The sequence below is a fragment of the Ovis canadensis genome, chromosome 9 (assembly GCF_042477335.2).
Source record: "Ovis canadensis isolate MfBH-ARS-UI-01 breed Bighorn chromosome 9, ARS-UI_OviCan_v2, whole genome shotgun sequence".
NCBI lineage: Eukaryota > Metazoa > Chordata > Mammalia > Artiodactyla > Bovidae > Ovis > Ovis canadensis.
Genome location: NC_091253.1, coordinates 89,102,642 through 89,119,438, shown reverse-complemented (window position 1 = coordinate 89,119,438; position 16,797 = coordinate 89,102,642). Strand labels below are relative to the sequence as shown.

General features: G+C 42.8%; 1 protein-coding gene and 1 non-coding gene across 2 annotated transcripts; both read right to left on the bottom strand.

Annotated features, from left to right (window-relative positions):
- Positions 1 to 5,330: 5,330 nt before the first annotated feature.
- RPL30 (ribosomal protein L30) lies at positions 5,331 to 8,617 on the bottom strand. The gene is made up of 5 exons (XM_069600541.1): positions 8,564 to 8,617; positions 8,405 to 8,456; positions 7,874 to 8,019; positions 6,171 to 6,301; positions 5,331 to 5,432 (listed from the first exon to the last, which is right to left on the bottom strand). Exons 2-5 carry the CDS (start codon positions 8,423 to 8,425, stop codon positions 5,383 to 5,385), a joined length of 348 nt encoding a protein of 115 aa, XP_069456642.1. The 5' UTR covers positions 8,426 to 8,456; positions 8,564 to 8,617; the 3' UTR covers positions 5,331 to 5,382.
- LOC138446373 (small nucleolar RNA SNORA72) lies at positions 5,610 to 5,742 on the bottom strand. The gene has a single exon (XR_011259308.1). It is a non-coding gene; the product is annotated as a small nucleolar RNA SNORA72 (small nucleolar RNA).
- Positions 8,618 to 16,797: the final 8,180 nt, after the last annotated feature.

Here is a 16,797-nt window from a genome sequence, read left to right as displayed (position 1 = left end):
TTCCCTGGTGGTACAGTGGATAAGAATCCGCCTGCCGGTGCACGGGACACCTGTTAGACCCCCGGACCGGGAAGATTCCACATGCCGTGGAGCAAGTGAAGCCCGTGCGCTGGAGCCTGTGTTCCCCAGGAGAAGCCACTGCAATGCGGCAAAAAGACTAGCCAACATTCACTGCAACTGGAGGAAGCCCGCGCACAGCAATGAAAACCTAGCGTGACCAAAGAGAAAAATAGTTCTCCATTTCTCGTCTGCTCTCTGTATGTCTCAGGTACAAAGGTTTTGCTTTCCACTTTCACTGTTTGTGTGACCATCCCTCATCTAATAGTAGTAACTCAGGGCACTAATCAAGACGGTGGAGTATAAGGATGTGGAAATCATCTCTTCCCACAAATACATCAAAAACACAGACATAGGCAACAGCTCTCACAGAAGACCTACTGAACACTAGCAGAAGACCTCAGACAACCTGAGAGGAAAAGACCTCCACACAACCCCGGGTGGGACGAAAGAGAAAGAAAAAGCAGGAGGGAACCTGCGCCCCTCGGAAGGGCCTGTGAGTCGCCAGGACAGAAAGGGAGCTTCAGAGGCGAGTGTCACAACCAGTGTGTGACAGAGAAAGAGAGCTGCACTCTGTGCACCTGCCTGCGCTGCCCAGCCCGAGACGCACGTCTGCGGGCCCGGCTGGGGCCGGGTGCTGAAACACAGAGCTGGGGAGAGGGCTGGGGCTTATCGGCTCGGAGACAGCCGGAGAAGCCAAGTGCGGTTGTTAGGTGGGGGGTGAGGGCCTGCCGGAGCAGCCTCTTTCCTCCCTGCACCAGCCGCCGTCCTGGCAGGCTCCGGGATCAGGTGCCAGAGGGTTGCCCAACGTAGGAAGCAGAGCTCAGGTCTCTCCCTGTGGCTGTGCCAGACGCAGACGGACACCCGCACTGCCAGCCTTGTAAACTAAGCTGCAGGATGTGGTTCAGTCACCCAGTTGTGTCTGACTCTACACCTACACTGCCTGCTTTGTAAACTCAGCACTGCGCGACATCCAGGTGGAAAACAGGTGCTTCCGTGGCTGAGATGGAGCTACTCTTGGCAGCTGTGGGCTTCCTGAGTGCGTCCCTGGGGGGCTAGGCTGGGACAAGGTCTGGGCTGCCTCCGTCACTCCCCGACGGTCCAGGTGCATGACTCTGCGCTCCTGGGACCTGACTAGAGTGGGTCTGTACGGGGGGCCTCGTGAGCCTGCAGAGCACTCTCCCTGCGGACAGCTCTGGTAGAGGGATACTCAGTGGCTCTTCTCCTGGTGGAAGCGCTCCAATTCTGCCTACCTCACACCACAGCTCAGACAGGCGACTCAGAAATGGATCTGGGGGCCTCTACTCCAATAACCAGGGAACAGACTCTGTCCCCAACAGGGCTGTGGCAACCACAGAGCAAAGAGGAGGCCCCACTCAACATCCACTACAGACTGGGCATCATATCAGCCAGACTCCTCACCAAAGGGATATTAAGGCCAAGACACACTGAGGAGAGGCAGCAGGCATTCATACTAAACACAGGCCTCACATCAAAAATATTAATATTGTAATTAAATTATATTAGTATAAATATATATTAATATATTAATAATTATATTAATAAATTGTATTAATATTAATAAATATTAAATCCATGCAGGCTACACATCCCTCCAAAATCACAGTAAATAACTGTTTCTCCTAAACTCAAGAGTAAGAGAAATACAAGTAAAATGAACCAGGACCACTCGCAGTTAAAAAATCAAGAGTACTCCCCTGAAAGAACAATGAAACAGATCTCTTCAGTCTGACAGACACCAAGTTCAAAAAGGAGATAATGAAAATACTGAAGGAATTAGGAAAGTCTATGAATAGAAATGCAGATTACTATAAAAAAAAGAACTACAAACTATAAAGAGGAGCCAAGAAAAATCAGAAAACTCATTTGCCAAGATGAAAGCTAAACTAAAAGGCAGTGAAGAGCAGACTGAAGACTGCAGAACAAATAAGTGACCTGGTAGATTGCACAGAAATCACCCAATTAGAACAGCAGACAAAAAGCCAGACTGGAGGGAAAAAAATGAAAGCATTATGAGACTGGTTCAGTTCAGTTCAGTCGCTCAGTCGGGTCCGACTCTTAGCGACCCCATGAACTGCAGCACGCCAGGCCTCCCTGTCCATCACCAACTCTGGGAGTCCAACCAAACCCATGTCCATTGAGTCAGTGATGCCATCCAACCATCTCATCCTCTGTCATCCCCTTCTCCTCCTGCCCTCAATCTTTCCCAGCATCAGGGTCTTTTCCAATGAGTCAGCTCTTCGCATCAGGTGGTCAAAGTATTGGAGTTTCAGCTTCAACATCAGTCCTACCAATGAGACCGGTAGGATATAAAATATAAAAATAAAATATAAAATATAAAAAATAAAATATAAAAGTGTGCCAATCTACACATACATAGGAATTCCAGAATGAAAAGAAAGCGAAAAGGTTTTAAAAAAAATGTATTCTAAGAAATTATGGCCAACAACCTCCCAAACCTAAGCAAAGAAACAGATATCCAGGTACAGGAAGCAAAGAGCCCTTCAAGTATTTTTTCTGACCACAATGACATGAAACTAGAAATCAACTGCAGAAAAAGAAATGAGGGGAAAAAATGGTTACATGGAGACTAAAACAACATGCTGTCAGAAAACCAATGAGTCAAAGATGAAATCAAAGAAGAAACTAAAAAATACCTTGAGATAAATGACAATGAAAACACACCCATACAAAATTTATGGAATACAGCAACGGCAGTTGTTAGAGGGAAGTACATAGTGATACAGGCCTTCCTCGAAAAAATGAGAAAAGTCTCAATCTTAGCTATCACCTAAAAGAATCTGAAAAAGAACAAAATCTAAAGACAGCAGAAGGAAAAAAATAATGAAGATCAGAGAGGAGACAAATAAGATTTTTAAAAAATTGAAAAAAATCAATAAAGCCAAGAGCTGGTTTATTGAAAGGGTGCTCAGTCGCACCCAACTCTGTGGGCCCATGGACTGCAGCCTGCCAGTCTCCCCTGTCCATGGGATTTCCCAGGCAAGAGTACTGGAGTGGGTTGCCATTCACTCCTCCAGCGGATCCTCCCAACCCAGGGATCGAACCCAGGTCTCCCGCACTGCAGGCAGCTTCTTTACCACTGCACCACCTGGGAAGCCCTTGTAAGGGTAAACATGGACAAATCTCTATAGTCATGCTCACCAAAAAAAAGAGAAAACCCAACAAGAGAACGAGGCCTTCCCTGCTGGTACAGTGGGTAAGAATCCACCTGTCAACGCAGGGGATATGAGTTGGATCCTTGGACAGGGGAGACAGCATAAGCCAGAGCAACTATGCCTGTGTGCCACAACTGCTGAAGCCAATGGACCGAGAGCCTGTGCTCCCCAACAAAGTCGCCACAGTGAGGCCACAAACCGCAACTGGAGTAGCCTTTGCTCTCCTGCAACTAGACAAAGCCAGTGCCTGGCGACAAAGATCCAGTGTAACCAAAGTCAAAAATAATAAAAACAAAGGAAGAAATGAAAAAGAAGTAACAACTGATACCGCAATGGAACAGAATACAGAGCCCCCAAATAAACCTACCTACCTATAGTCAATCGGGGCTTCCCTGGTTGGCTCAGACGCTTGCAATGTGGGAGACCTGAGTTTGATCCCTGGGTCAGAAAGATCCCCTGGAAGGAACAGCTAGCTACCCACTGCAGTATTCTCGCCTGGAGAATTCCATGGACAGCAAAGCCCGGTGGGCTACAGTCCATGGGGTCACAAAGAGACAAAACTAAGATACCAACATGCTGACTTTAAGTTCAGCAAATACTCGACTTTTTGGATAGTGTATTGAAGGCATTCACATCTCCTGTGTCTCATTCCTTTATCATCAAAAACTGCCTTCACACATTGACTGACTCTAAAGTCAAAAAAACATTTCTAACACTTCTGCAAACTTAGAACCCAACACAACATGTCCTGAGTATACACAGGACATACTTGGGAGATGTAGTATGTGGTATCCCCCCAATCTGAACGTCAAACCTACTTCACAGTACATCTTTTAGGACTGAAAATATATAAAACACGCTTTGCGAAACTGTGAAACACTTTAGATCTGAGAATATTCTGAAGTTGTCCCAAGTATATTTTTCCTACAAAGGCTTCCCAGTGACAGACTTATTCGCTTCAACTCTAAAATTATTGCAGATGGTGACTGCAGTCATGAAAATTAAGACAGTTGATCCTTGGAAGAAAAGCTATGAACAACCTTGACAGTATACAAAAAAGCAGGGACATTACTTTGCCAACAAAGGTCCGTCTAGTCAAAGGTGTTTTTCCAATAGTCATGTATGGTTATGAAAATTGGACCATTTAGAAAGCTGAGGGGTGAGGAACTGATGCTTTTGAACTGTGGTGCTGGAGAAGACTCTTGAGAGTCCCTTGGACTGCAAGGAGATCAAACCAGTCAATCCTAAAGGAAGTCAGGCCTAAATATTCACTGGAAGGACTGATGCTGAAACTCCAATACCTGATGTGAAGAACTGACTCATAGGAAAAGACCCTGATGCTGGGAAAAATTGAAGGTAGGAGAAGGGGCCGACAAGAGGGTAAGATGGACATGAGTTTGAGTAAGCTCCGGGAGTTGGTGATGGGACAGGGAAGCCTGGCGTGCTGTAGTCCATGGGGTCGCAAACAGTCGGATACAACTAAGTGACTGAACTGAACCGTACTATTACAAACCCTTACGTAAGACCTTGCTTCATTAAAGTTCAATAGAACTTCTCTCACCCTGTGAAAATCTGGAGGTGGAAGGAACATATTTCACTTAATCCTCTTTGCTAATGCTGGTTAGATTCTGGGTATTGACCCTTGTTGCCTCTGACACACTCAACAAAATGACGATACCAGAGACTTCTCTAGTGATCCAGTGGTGAGCAATTTGCCTGGCAATGCAAGGGACACAGGTTTGATCCCTGGTCGTGGAACTAAGATTCGACATGCCGCAATTAAGTCTGTGTGCCTAACCGCCACCAAGACCCAATGCAGCCAAATAAACATTTTAAAAAATGACAGCAATATCCTGGGACTGAAATTATGAAAACTAAGTTTTAAAAATCAAGTACTGGAAAGGAATTCAGTGCACTCCCTTTATAAAAACCGGGAAAGTGAAACTGGGATACTGGGCTCTTAACCCACAAGTGTTACCACTGTATCTTGATGCCCCATCCTCACTAATCTAGCTTCAGGCAAGTATACTGGGACAAGAAGAAATAAAAATAAATAAATAACTGCAACGAATACAGTGTTTTTAAAACAAGCTCTGGCCAGTTTTATTAAAGAAAAACTGAACATGATTTACTTTTCACCAGTCTGTTCTGGCATGCTTCTAATAATATCAGAATCACCTAAAAAATAAAACAGTAATTTTTACAACTTATTTAGTGGCAACTGGTAATCATCAAACTAGCAATGGTTATCTTCAAAAGTTATCACACTAGCTGTGCTACCATTTCTCAAGGCTGATCAGATACCTAGAGTCACAGACATTTCCCACACAAGATGTGTCATATAAATCAGACTTGGTATATCACCAGCATTTATAAAACCAGACCTAGGCAAAGAACTAGGTCTGGGGACACATGCATGGTCTTAATATAGCGAATGTTTAGCCTGCCCTGATTATTAAAAAAATCAGAACAGCGAGAATATTCGCAGTAGCTTCACGAATTAGAAATTCTTAAGTTCAAAACATGATGTGTATTTGTAGGCCCTTCCCCCCCCCCAATCTAATTTTATCCATCTATTCTCAGGCAGCCAGTAAGGACTGCTTTCTTCTACTGTTTCACCTGATTATTCTCCCCCTTTATAATTCCACCTTTTACCAAGGCCCTAAGATGTAATTTCTTAGGTGCGGTATGAAATTAAACTCATGATCTCAAAGTAAAAAGAATTTCATTTATAACAAAGATAATTATGTATTGACATTCACTACTAACTCTCCATGACATAAGCCTGCAGGATATCCCTTGCTATATGCAAATTCTCAGTAACTGAACTTAGGAACCAAAGACATTTGTATAGGAAGAAATCCTTGTATTACATCACAAAGGAAAAAGACTTATTTTATGACTGAAAAAGCATACCTGGATCAATGATAGCCAGTGTGCATACTCTGTAGTATTTTCCACATGCTGTGCCCAATTCAATATTATTGCCACTGTAGTGATGGACACCAGTTTTGGCCAACATGGCGTAATACTCTATTTCAGATTTCCTTTGGGAATTAAAAAAAAAAAGGCAAATAAATACCATACCAACTGACACAGATTAAATGTTACTTCTCTCATTAGTTCCAATGTTGTAAGACCTTCAAACAGTAAGCCATTTATTCTTCTTAAAAATATATTCATTATCCAACACCAACCATCCTTTGGATCCTCTATAGTATATATTTGTGCTCATGGAAAAAGAGGGTACAGAATAAAATCATCATTTGCTTAGCATTTACTACCTGCCAGACACTTTACAGAATTCCCATGACAATGTCTAAGCCATTTCTATCACCCTCTGGTGCTGAGTCCTAGATGGAGAGTAATAGAACAGGTATACCTCAGATACTGCAGATTCCTTCCAGACGATTGCAATAAATCAAATATTGCAATAAAGCTAGCCAAAGGAATTTGTTAATTTCCAAGTGCATATGAAAGTTGTTTAACCTATATGTAGCCTCTAAGTGTTCAACAGCATTATGTCTAAAAAAGAACCCCAATGTACATACATAAATTAAAATATTTTATTGCAAACAAACAAAAAACCCCAACCATCACCTGAACCTTCAGGGAATTGTAGCAGTAACATCAAAGATCACAAATTATAACAACAAAGAAAAAGTCAGCACCTACAGACTTATACAATGCAAGGTTGCCACAAACCTTCAATCTGTATTAAAAACAAAGAGCAACTATGAAGTGAAGAAAAGCTAAATGCAATAAAATAACAGGCATGCCATAGCCTTGCACTTGCCCAATTAACATTTTTTGTGACCACCAAGTAGGTAGAGAGCCATCAAGAAGCTTGTTAAAAATGCATCAGGCCCCAATCCAGATCCATTAAATCTGAACTTGCATTTAAACCAAATTACTTGAGACTGTATGTACATTCATGCTGAAAGGCACTGCTCTAATAGGTAAGTGTGAACTGTTTGAAGTAAGACCAAAGTTTTGGGATGAGATGCAAGAGAGCTCTCCAGTCTTTGCCCATTTGGTACAGACACCCTGTATGAAATGCTCCGAGGTTATGCATTACCATAGAAAATCAACAAGCACAGGGCTGAAAATATGGCTGATACTCTGCATGGTCCAACTTGAACTTATGTACACCTCATAAGATCAGTTTCAAAACAGTGAATCAGGCAAAAACTGGGTGAACTGGGAGCACGCAGATCCACAGGCCAGCCTGAACTCTTCTATCTTAGCTTCTCTATACTACAAGTAATTCATAAAATGAAGTCCCTTTAAAACACCTCAAAGTAGAAAGAACAAGCAAAAAAAGGCAGGACATAAGGAAAAGCCACTTACGTTTCTGCACTACCCTCAAACTTTGCCCTTCTTTGATTTCTGTCACACATTTCTCCTAAGGAGAACCACACAGGAGAGACTATGAAGGGGAGAAAAATCAAGAGCCAAACACAACAGAAACCCTTAAATTATCCTGCAAATGTGTCCCTGTAATACAAATTTTACCTGACATCCAGTTCATGCTACCCAGATGCAAGCTCACTCTCCTGGATACTCACTCAGGACGAACTTACAGTGGAAGACACAGACCCCTAGGTTCTTTCAATTACCTCAAGGCTGGGCAGTTGTTGGCGAGGATGACCAGTTTCGCTTTGCCTTGTCTGATCATTTTCAGAGTCTGTTTGTACCCCAGCACGTACTTTCCACTTTTCATAACCAGCTGGAGCCTAGAGTTGATCGACTCCAGTGACTTTTTCTACAAAGCAAACATTTAATACCAACTTGAAGGCCTTGTTTGTAACCACTCAAAACTGGATCCAGGGACCTCCCTGGTAGTCCAGTGGTTGTCTCCCCCGCTTCCAAGCAGGGAGCACGGGTTCCATCCCTAGAAAGGGCACTAAGATCTCGCAAGCCTCGGCCAAAAAAACCCACAGTGGATCCAGTTTCCTGGAACCAGAGCCCCTTAATAAATCTCCGAAGTAGAGGGTTCCAAAGCACTGAGAAGGTCTCTCGGATTCTTTCTGGAAGCCTCCAAGGCCAGCGGGAACGCTGTCCGCCCAGAGAGCTCAAAACTGCCCGCCCCGGCCAAGACTCATCTCTCCACGTGAAATAGGCTTCCGGCCCTGGCCTGCTTCACTCACCGTCTTCTTTGCGGCCACCATCTTCCTGCCTTAGATGCGGGACGCCCCCAACCTAGAACACAGAGGACAGGACAGGAAGTTTACGATCTGAAGTTCCAAACCGGCAACTCCCTGGGCACCACGCGCTGCCAAAACCTCGGCCCGGAGGAGCCCACTCACCAAGAGCAGCCGCCAAGATGGCCGGGGAGCGAGAAAGGAAAGAATTCCCACAATGCCAAGCTCTTCACGGCGGGGCGGGGCGCCGTCACGCCGAGACCGGAAGCGGAAGCAAATGTCCAGCGGAAGGGGCGGGACACGAAGAGGCGGGCTTGTGCTGGTTACTCTGGCTGCTCAGTCGTGATCGGCTTTTTGCGACTGTAGCCCGTCAGGCTCCCCTCTGTGGAGATTCTCCAAGGAAGAATACTGGCGTGGGTTGCCATTTCCTTCTGCAGGGGCTTTTCTGACTCAGAAGTCGAACCCAAATCTGCATTACAGGCAGATTTTTTTTTTTTAGCCGCTGGAGCCACCAGGTTTTGCAGCCGAGTGGTCTGAAGTCTCCCCTTGCTGCTCTGAAGCGGAGCGCTGCGGAACTGAGGGAAGTGGAGCAGGACGGGAGTTAGAGAAGGCGACTGAGAGTGAAGGGGAAGGGGCACTGGGAAGAGGCGGCTTCTGGACCTCGGCCTCAGTGCCACAGAGCGCACCTCTGCCCGAAGCCCCGGCTCTTCGGAGACGCGGGGAGGACCCAGGTGCGCCTGAGCTCCTGGGATTATCCTCTGCCGCTGGCTCCCTTGAATTCACCTCTTCTGTAGCGTGTAAGCCGAATTTTCGGAGACAGCGATAGAACAGGTCTAACTAAAAATCTTTTTGTTGTGAATGTTGGATATTAATTAAAAAAAAAAAAAGTCCAGTGACGAATCACTCAGAATATTAGGCACAGGAAGTCTCACCACCACACATGCAAGCAAAAAAAAAAAAAGGTAAAAATCAGACAAATAAGTAAGCTGTCATCATGTGTCAACTTTTAGGAGTCTGTCCTAAACAGGCAGTCACTCGTGCCCAAAGACGTATGAGAATAGGGCTATTTGTTTCAGCATTAGTTTAAATAGCAAAACAAAAATGGAAACATCAGATGTTCATTATTCTTAACAAATATATGTGTTTGCATGTGCAGAAAAGTCATGTCTTGGGACTTCCCTGGTAGTCCAGTGGTTAAGAATCCATCCTGCAGTGCAGGGGACACTGGTTGGATCCCTGGTTGGGAAAACCGGGATCCCACCTGCCATAGGGCAACTAAGCCCAGGCACCACAACTAGAGAGCCTGCACAGCGAAAGGAAGACACAGTCTAGGACAACAAAATAAATAAAATAATCTTTAAAAAAAAAAAAAGAAAATCCAAATCTTGGGAATTGCCTGGTGGTCCAGTAGTTAGGACTCTACGCTTCCACTGCAGGAACACAGGTTTCATCCGTAGTCAGAGGACTAAGTCCGCATGCTGAATAGCCAAAAAAAGGAAAATTCAAGTCTGGAAAGTTAATCATTGAAAGATATCTTTGGATGAGAGATGAGCAGAGTAGGTGGTGAAAAAAGAACATTTAATTGTACTTTATATGTCTCAGCATTGTTTGAATTATTTAAGCATTCATTGTTATGTAAAGAGCTCATTTTTAATAAAATAGTGGTTGATTTAAATAAATCTTATGAAACTTCACTTATTTCTTAAAGCAGTAATTTTCAAAGTATGGCTTCCAGATGACCAGATTCAGAATCACTTTGATTCCCAGGTGTGTGAAGAAATCCTTGGATGTGGGGCCTGGAAATCTGAGCTTAATAAGCAACCTCTTTGATTTTTTTTTTGTTTTATGTATTTATTTGACTGCATTGGGTCTTAATTGTGACACGTGGTATCTTTCACTGGGGTGCCTGGACTCTAGTTGTGGCTTGGGGTTAGTTGCCCTGTGGCATGTGGGATCTTAGTTTCCCTACCAGGGATCAAAGGCGCATCCCCTGCACTGCAAGGTGGATTCTTAACCACTGGGCCACCAAGGAAATCCCTCCATGGTTCTTAGAAATACTGAAATTTGAGAAGTAAGAATGAAATAGCCCAGTTGGTTTTGAGGAGTGCATGCTTAGATAAAGACACTAATGGTGCCTTACACTTTTATAACGAGCTCTGTACTTTGAATGTTTTTTAATATCTACTTTTCCTCACAGTAATCAGCATAAATATTACCCCCATTTTAGAAAGTAGATGATTAAAACACTTGAGGTGACTTTTCTGATGCTTTTCATTTGATCATACCAAGTTTCTGGTCCTTAATATATGTCCTAACAATACTTTTTTGGTGTGTAATGTCCTCACTATATTTTAAAGGAAGATCTTAGTTGCTTTCTCACAGGGATCTTACCATGGTTTTGTACTGGAAGCCAGGGATGTCTAAAGCACTCATTCATTCATACACTGATATATATGAATCATGACCACAAAATGTTTGAGAATTTTACCTACAGAATCCTAACTGATCTTGTTATATCCCTTTGGAGATAGGTTTAGGTTCTTGCTGCTTCTGTTTAATACCTGCAAGACTTGGGTCAAACTGTCTAACTTCTAAGCTTCAGTTTCTTTATCAAAAAGCTAGAATGATAATCTCTACCTCGTGGTATTGTGAGGATCACAGTAAACGTAACAGTGTATGAATCGCCTAGCACAGGGCCATGTACAGTGGATGTTAGCTTTCTTCCTCAATCCCACTCCTGTCTCCCCAACCTCCCCACCACAACCACTCACACACACCCAAAGTCATTCACTGCATTGCGAAACCCAAACACTTGTGGAAGAAACACTTGCCATGCAAGAATGACAGTCAAATCCTTCAGCTTGTGAAGATTTCATAACTATTTCCACACTTGTATTTATTAGTGCTGGAGTCAGCAAGCTTTTTTCTGTAAAGAGCCAAACAATAATAAAGATTTTAGACCCGGGTTGTATGGTCTCCGTGGCAACTACTCAACTCTGCTGATGCAGCACAAGAGCAGTTAGACGCAGTATGTAACTGGATGAGCATGGCTGTGTTCCAATAAATCCTTCTTTACAAAGTCAGGATTTGGCCTGCACGCCATAGTTTGTTGACCCCTGTGTTGGAAGATTACTTTTATTTAAAGTAGCTACTTTAAGTCATCCCTTTTCTAAAGAGATAAATGTTGAAGTATTTTATGGTGCCCCCTGCAGTGGAAGCCCAGAGTCTTAACCGCTGGACCACCAGGGAAGTCCCTGCAACTTTCAAATTGCTGAATAAATGTAAATAAAATCCTAAAATAAATGTAGATAAATAGATGGAGTAAAAAAATAAATAAATAAATAAAATAGATGGAGTAAATGCAGCAAGTGAAAATCACTCAGTCGTGTCTGACTCTTTGCGACCCCATGGACTATACAGTCTGTGGAATTCTCCAGGCCAGAATACTGGAGTGGGTAGCCTTTCCCTTCTCCAGGCGATCTTCCCAACCCTGGGATCGAACCCAGGTCTCCTGCATTGCAGGCAGATTCTTTATCAGCTGAGCCACATGAAAGCCCAAATGCAGCAAAGAGTTAATAATTGTTGAATTTAAAGTGGAAGATAAATGAGTATTCATTATACTATTCAACTTTTTGTGAGTTTGAAAATCTTCATACCAAGAAGTAAAAATACAGTGTATCTGTTACACTTACATCACATCTTATTTTGGAATAATGACATTTAAATATTCAGGGTTATAATTTCAGATTACTATAGAGATGGGCTTCCCAGGTGGCACTAGCGGTAAAGAACCTGCCTGCCAATGCAGGTAGATGTATGAGACGCGGGTTCCATCCCTGGATTGGGAAGATCCCCTGGAGAAGCATGGTAATCCACAGGACCTGGTGGGCTACAGTCCATAGCGTCGCAAAGAGTCAGACACAACTGAAACAGCTTAGCACACATGCATGTGTTTTCATTTATTTTTTTTAATTGAAGGATAATTGCTTTACAGAATTTTGTTGTTTTCTGTCAAACCTCAACATGAATCAGCCATAGGTATACATATATCCCCTCCTTTTTGAACCTCCCTCCCATCTCCTGCCCCATCCCGCCCCTGTAGGTTGATACAGAGACCCTGATTGAGGCTGAGCCCTACAGCAAATTCCCATTGGCTATCTATTTTACATATGGTAATGCAAGTTTCTCAGAGAAGACAATGGCATCCCACTCCAGTACTCTTGCCTGGAAAATCCCCTGGACAGAGGAGCCTGGTAGGCTGCAGTCCATGGGGTTTCGAAGAGTCGGACATGACTGAGTGACTTCACTTTCACTTTTCACTTTCATGCACTGGAAAAGGAAATGGCAACCCACTCCAGTGTTCTTGCCTGGAGAATCCCAGGGATGGGGGAGCCTGGTGGGCTGCCATCTATGGGGTCACAGAGTCGGACACGACTGAAGCAACTTAGCAGCAGCAGCAGTGCAAGTTTCTGTGTTATTCTTTTCATACACCTCATCCCCTCCTCCCCTCTCCCCATGTCTGTAAGTCTAGTTTCTAGTTCTGTTTCTCCATTGCTGCTCTGTAAATAAATTCTTCAGTACCATTTTTCTAGATTCTGTATACATGCATTAGAATACAGTATTTATCTTTATCTGAATTACCACTCTGTATAATAGGTTCTAGTTTCATCCACCTCATTAGAACTGACTCAAAGGCTTTCCTTTTATGGCTTTTATGGCTGAATAATATTCCATTGTGTATTTGTACCACAACTTCTTTATCTATTCATCTGTCAATGGACATCCAGGTAGCTTCTATGTTCTAACTATTGTAAATAGTGCTGCTGTGAACAATGGGATGCATGTGTCTTTTTCAATTTTGGTTTCCTCAGGGTATATGCCTAAGAGTGGGATTGCTGGGTCATACGGTGGTTTTATTCCTAGTTTTTAAGAAATCTCCGAACCGCCTTCCACAGTGGCTGTATCAATTTACATTCCCACCAACAGGGCAAGAGCATTCCCTTTTCTCCACACCCTCTCCAACATTTATTGTTTGTAGACTTTTTGATGCTGGCTATTCTGACTGGTGTGAGGTGATATCTCATTGTGGTTTTGATTTTCACTTCTCTAATGCGTGCAATGCATGCATCGCAAAGAGTTTTGAGAGTGGTCACTGAAGCTCACTGGTTAGAAGTTTAACAGCTCCACTGCATTGCCAAAGAAACCATGTGTTCAACTGAAATATGGCTGACTAATAAAAAGGAATGAGGGCTTCCCAGGTGGTCCAGTGGTTAAGATCTGCCTTGCACTGCAGGAAATGGGTTTGAGGTATACAGGTATTCATCAAACTATTCAACCATTTGTGAGTTTGAAAATCTTCATACCCAAAAGTCGAGGAATGTGTATGTTTCAAGAAAGGACTTTGTGGACTTCCCTGGTGGCAGGGACAGTGGACAGAAATCTACTTGCCAACGTAGGGGACACGGATTCGATCCCTGGACTGGGAAGATTCCACATGCTTCGGAGCAACTAAGCCCATGTGTTCACAACTACTGAAGCCAGCATGCCTACAGCCTGTGCTCCATAATTCCACAAGAGAAGTCACTGCAGTGAGGAGCCCTCACATAGCAACTAGAGAAAACCCATGAGAAAAAGCAACGAAGACCTGGAACAGCCAAAAATCAATAAATAAAAATAAATTAAAAAAAAATAAAGGACTTTGCCATCCAGACTTTATTATTCCTGGATGCTAGTCTGAAGCATTTCAAAGTGATTTAGAAGGAATACCAACAGGTCAACGTGACAGGACAGGCTCTCTAGTTCTCCTTCACCAAAATCGCTGCTCCAAGTTTCTGACAATTCTCCAGGCACCTGCGTTATTGTGTTTCTGCTTTTCACTTGGTGTGAGAATGAAAAGTGACAGCCTGCATTCCCTGTTAGAGCAAATACTAACAAGTTCATCTGATATTCACTGGTTCAATACACTGGCCCATCCCCTTATTGTGAAGCAGTTAAACCTATCATGTTCATTACCATCAACTATTACTTATTCATTGTCCAGATTAGGAAGGAGTTGGTTGGTTACTTGGAATTCTACTTGTCTAACTCAACCTTCATATTCTTCAGTTACCGTAGGTGTTAAAAATGCTCAGAAATATAGCAGGGAGAGGGAGGGACAGTGAATCCAAGTGAAAAGACCCCGTAAACTCTGTGAATGTTGACGGCCTTTCAACTAACTAAACACATATACACTGATACATGAATTCTGAAACTACAGGGGACAAGAAGGAATGAATCCGTACATATTCCTCTCTACCATTTCTGCCTCCACAATCATGAAGAATCCAAAATAATTTCTTCTATACCCATTCCCATTCAGACTGGGAATACTCCAGACTGCCCTGGATTAAAAATAGACCAGAGAAACACTTTCTCCTATTTTCTTAAAAATCACTTGTCCATTTCTTAAAAAGTATATGCTTTTTGTACTCTTGGATACAAAGAAGTCAGAGCACTTTATTCATTATTTTACTGTGGAAGAGTGACACTTTTGGAAAGTAGATTGGTGTCTATAAAGGCTTACTTAGAGAAGGAAATGGCAACCCACTCCAGTATTCTTGCCTGGAGAATCCCGTGGACGGAGGAGCCTGGTGGGCTACAGTCCAGGGGTCGCAAAGAGTCGGACACGACTGAGTAACTTCACTTCACTTGTATTTCTTAGAATCCGTTGTTGAAATTTTAGTAGAAATGGAATTCCTGTCTAAATGTTCACAAAAGTATGACACTTTACATTTTATTTTTAATAATTTGAAAAGTCTGCCATTTGGGACCTCCCTGGAGGGGGGTAGGTTGTCCAGTGGTTAAAATTCCATGATTCCTTTGCTGGAGAACTAAGATCCCTGGTTAGGGGACTAAGATCCCAAGTGCTGAATTGCTCAGCCAAAAAAAAAATAATAATAATTTTTTTCTTAGATTTAAAAAAGAAAAGTCAGCCATGTACTGTTATCCTTAATAAACCTGTAATGTATAGGCTAAGACATCAATTTTTTTTGTTGTTTTGCTTTTAACTAGAACTTAATTCTGTAACACCATGTCAGGCTGATCAGAAAATGTCACTGATTACTTAATGGAGTAAAAGAAAACAAATGCAATTTTGTGACAACATCAAAGCATGAGTATGTCTAAGAAAAATGGTAAAAGGAGTCCTTGAAGGTAAGAAGATTCATGAACTATACCTCCAAGATATAACACCTTCAAAATCACAGTATCAGTTATGATTCAGTATTATCAAGAAAAGACTAAAGGAATAAGAATGAGCGTGGTCTGTGAGAGGAAAGGTAGTAGGCATTGTATCTCAGACTAGATACTTATTTGTAAGCAATAAAAACAAGTTAGCTCAGGTAAGCAGAAATGTGTTTTGTAGTCTACCAAATGAACAAGACCCCATCTAGGAATACTGGTTATGAGGAAGCCACACTATTTATTAGTCATTAATTCAGAGCAAACCACAGGAAAGCACCCCTTCAAAAGTCCTTTATTTTGACTATAACCGAGGGCCATCCCATCATTCTACAGGTTTACCTTCTTCTGGATGATGAAATATAATGAAAGACCAGTAAATCACATAGAAATTAACCTATTACCTTACTTGTCTCGTGGTAAAGTGAGTTTTTGAAAAGATATGATACTAAATAGTGTCTTGATGGATGTGTGATGTCCCTAAATTGATGATGCTGTTAGAGGCATGATGAGCAGGAAATGCAAACCTAATCCAGTATCTATTACAATAATGATTCTCCACTGTCCCCAAACAGGTCGAGTCACTCTTCCATGAAGAAGATCTTAAACAGGAAGCATAGCATTTCAGAGGCTTACAGTTGGTCACTCTTGCTGCTGCTGAATTAGGCACTCAGTCAGGTAAACCATGGTAAGTGGTCTGAGCCCAAACATGGTTTCTATCCCTGTCATTTTATCCCTGAGCCCACTGAGCAGGCATGGGGATGGCCCATGAGAAAGACTTCCTAACATACACAAGGCACTTGGTAGCTCAGATTATTGTTCACTTGATTATAAAATGCTTCCTCTGAAGGAAATGGCTTGACTAACAAATTATCTCTGAGGAAAAGTAGGATACCCAAGTCTACTCCTAAAAAAATACTTAATAGGCTCACTAAGCCCTGGTTACTCCAATACTTTGGCCATCTAATGCAAAGAGTTGACTCATTTGAAAAGCCCCTGATGCTGGGAAAGATTGAAGGCAGGAGGAGAAGGGGACGACAGAGGATGAGATGGTTGGATGGCATCGCCGACTCAATGGACATGAGTTTAGGTAAACTCGGGGAGTTGGTGATGGACAGGGAGGCCTGGCGTGTTGAGGTCCATGGGGTGGCAGAGTCGAACAATTGAGCGACTGAACTGAA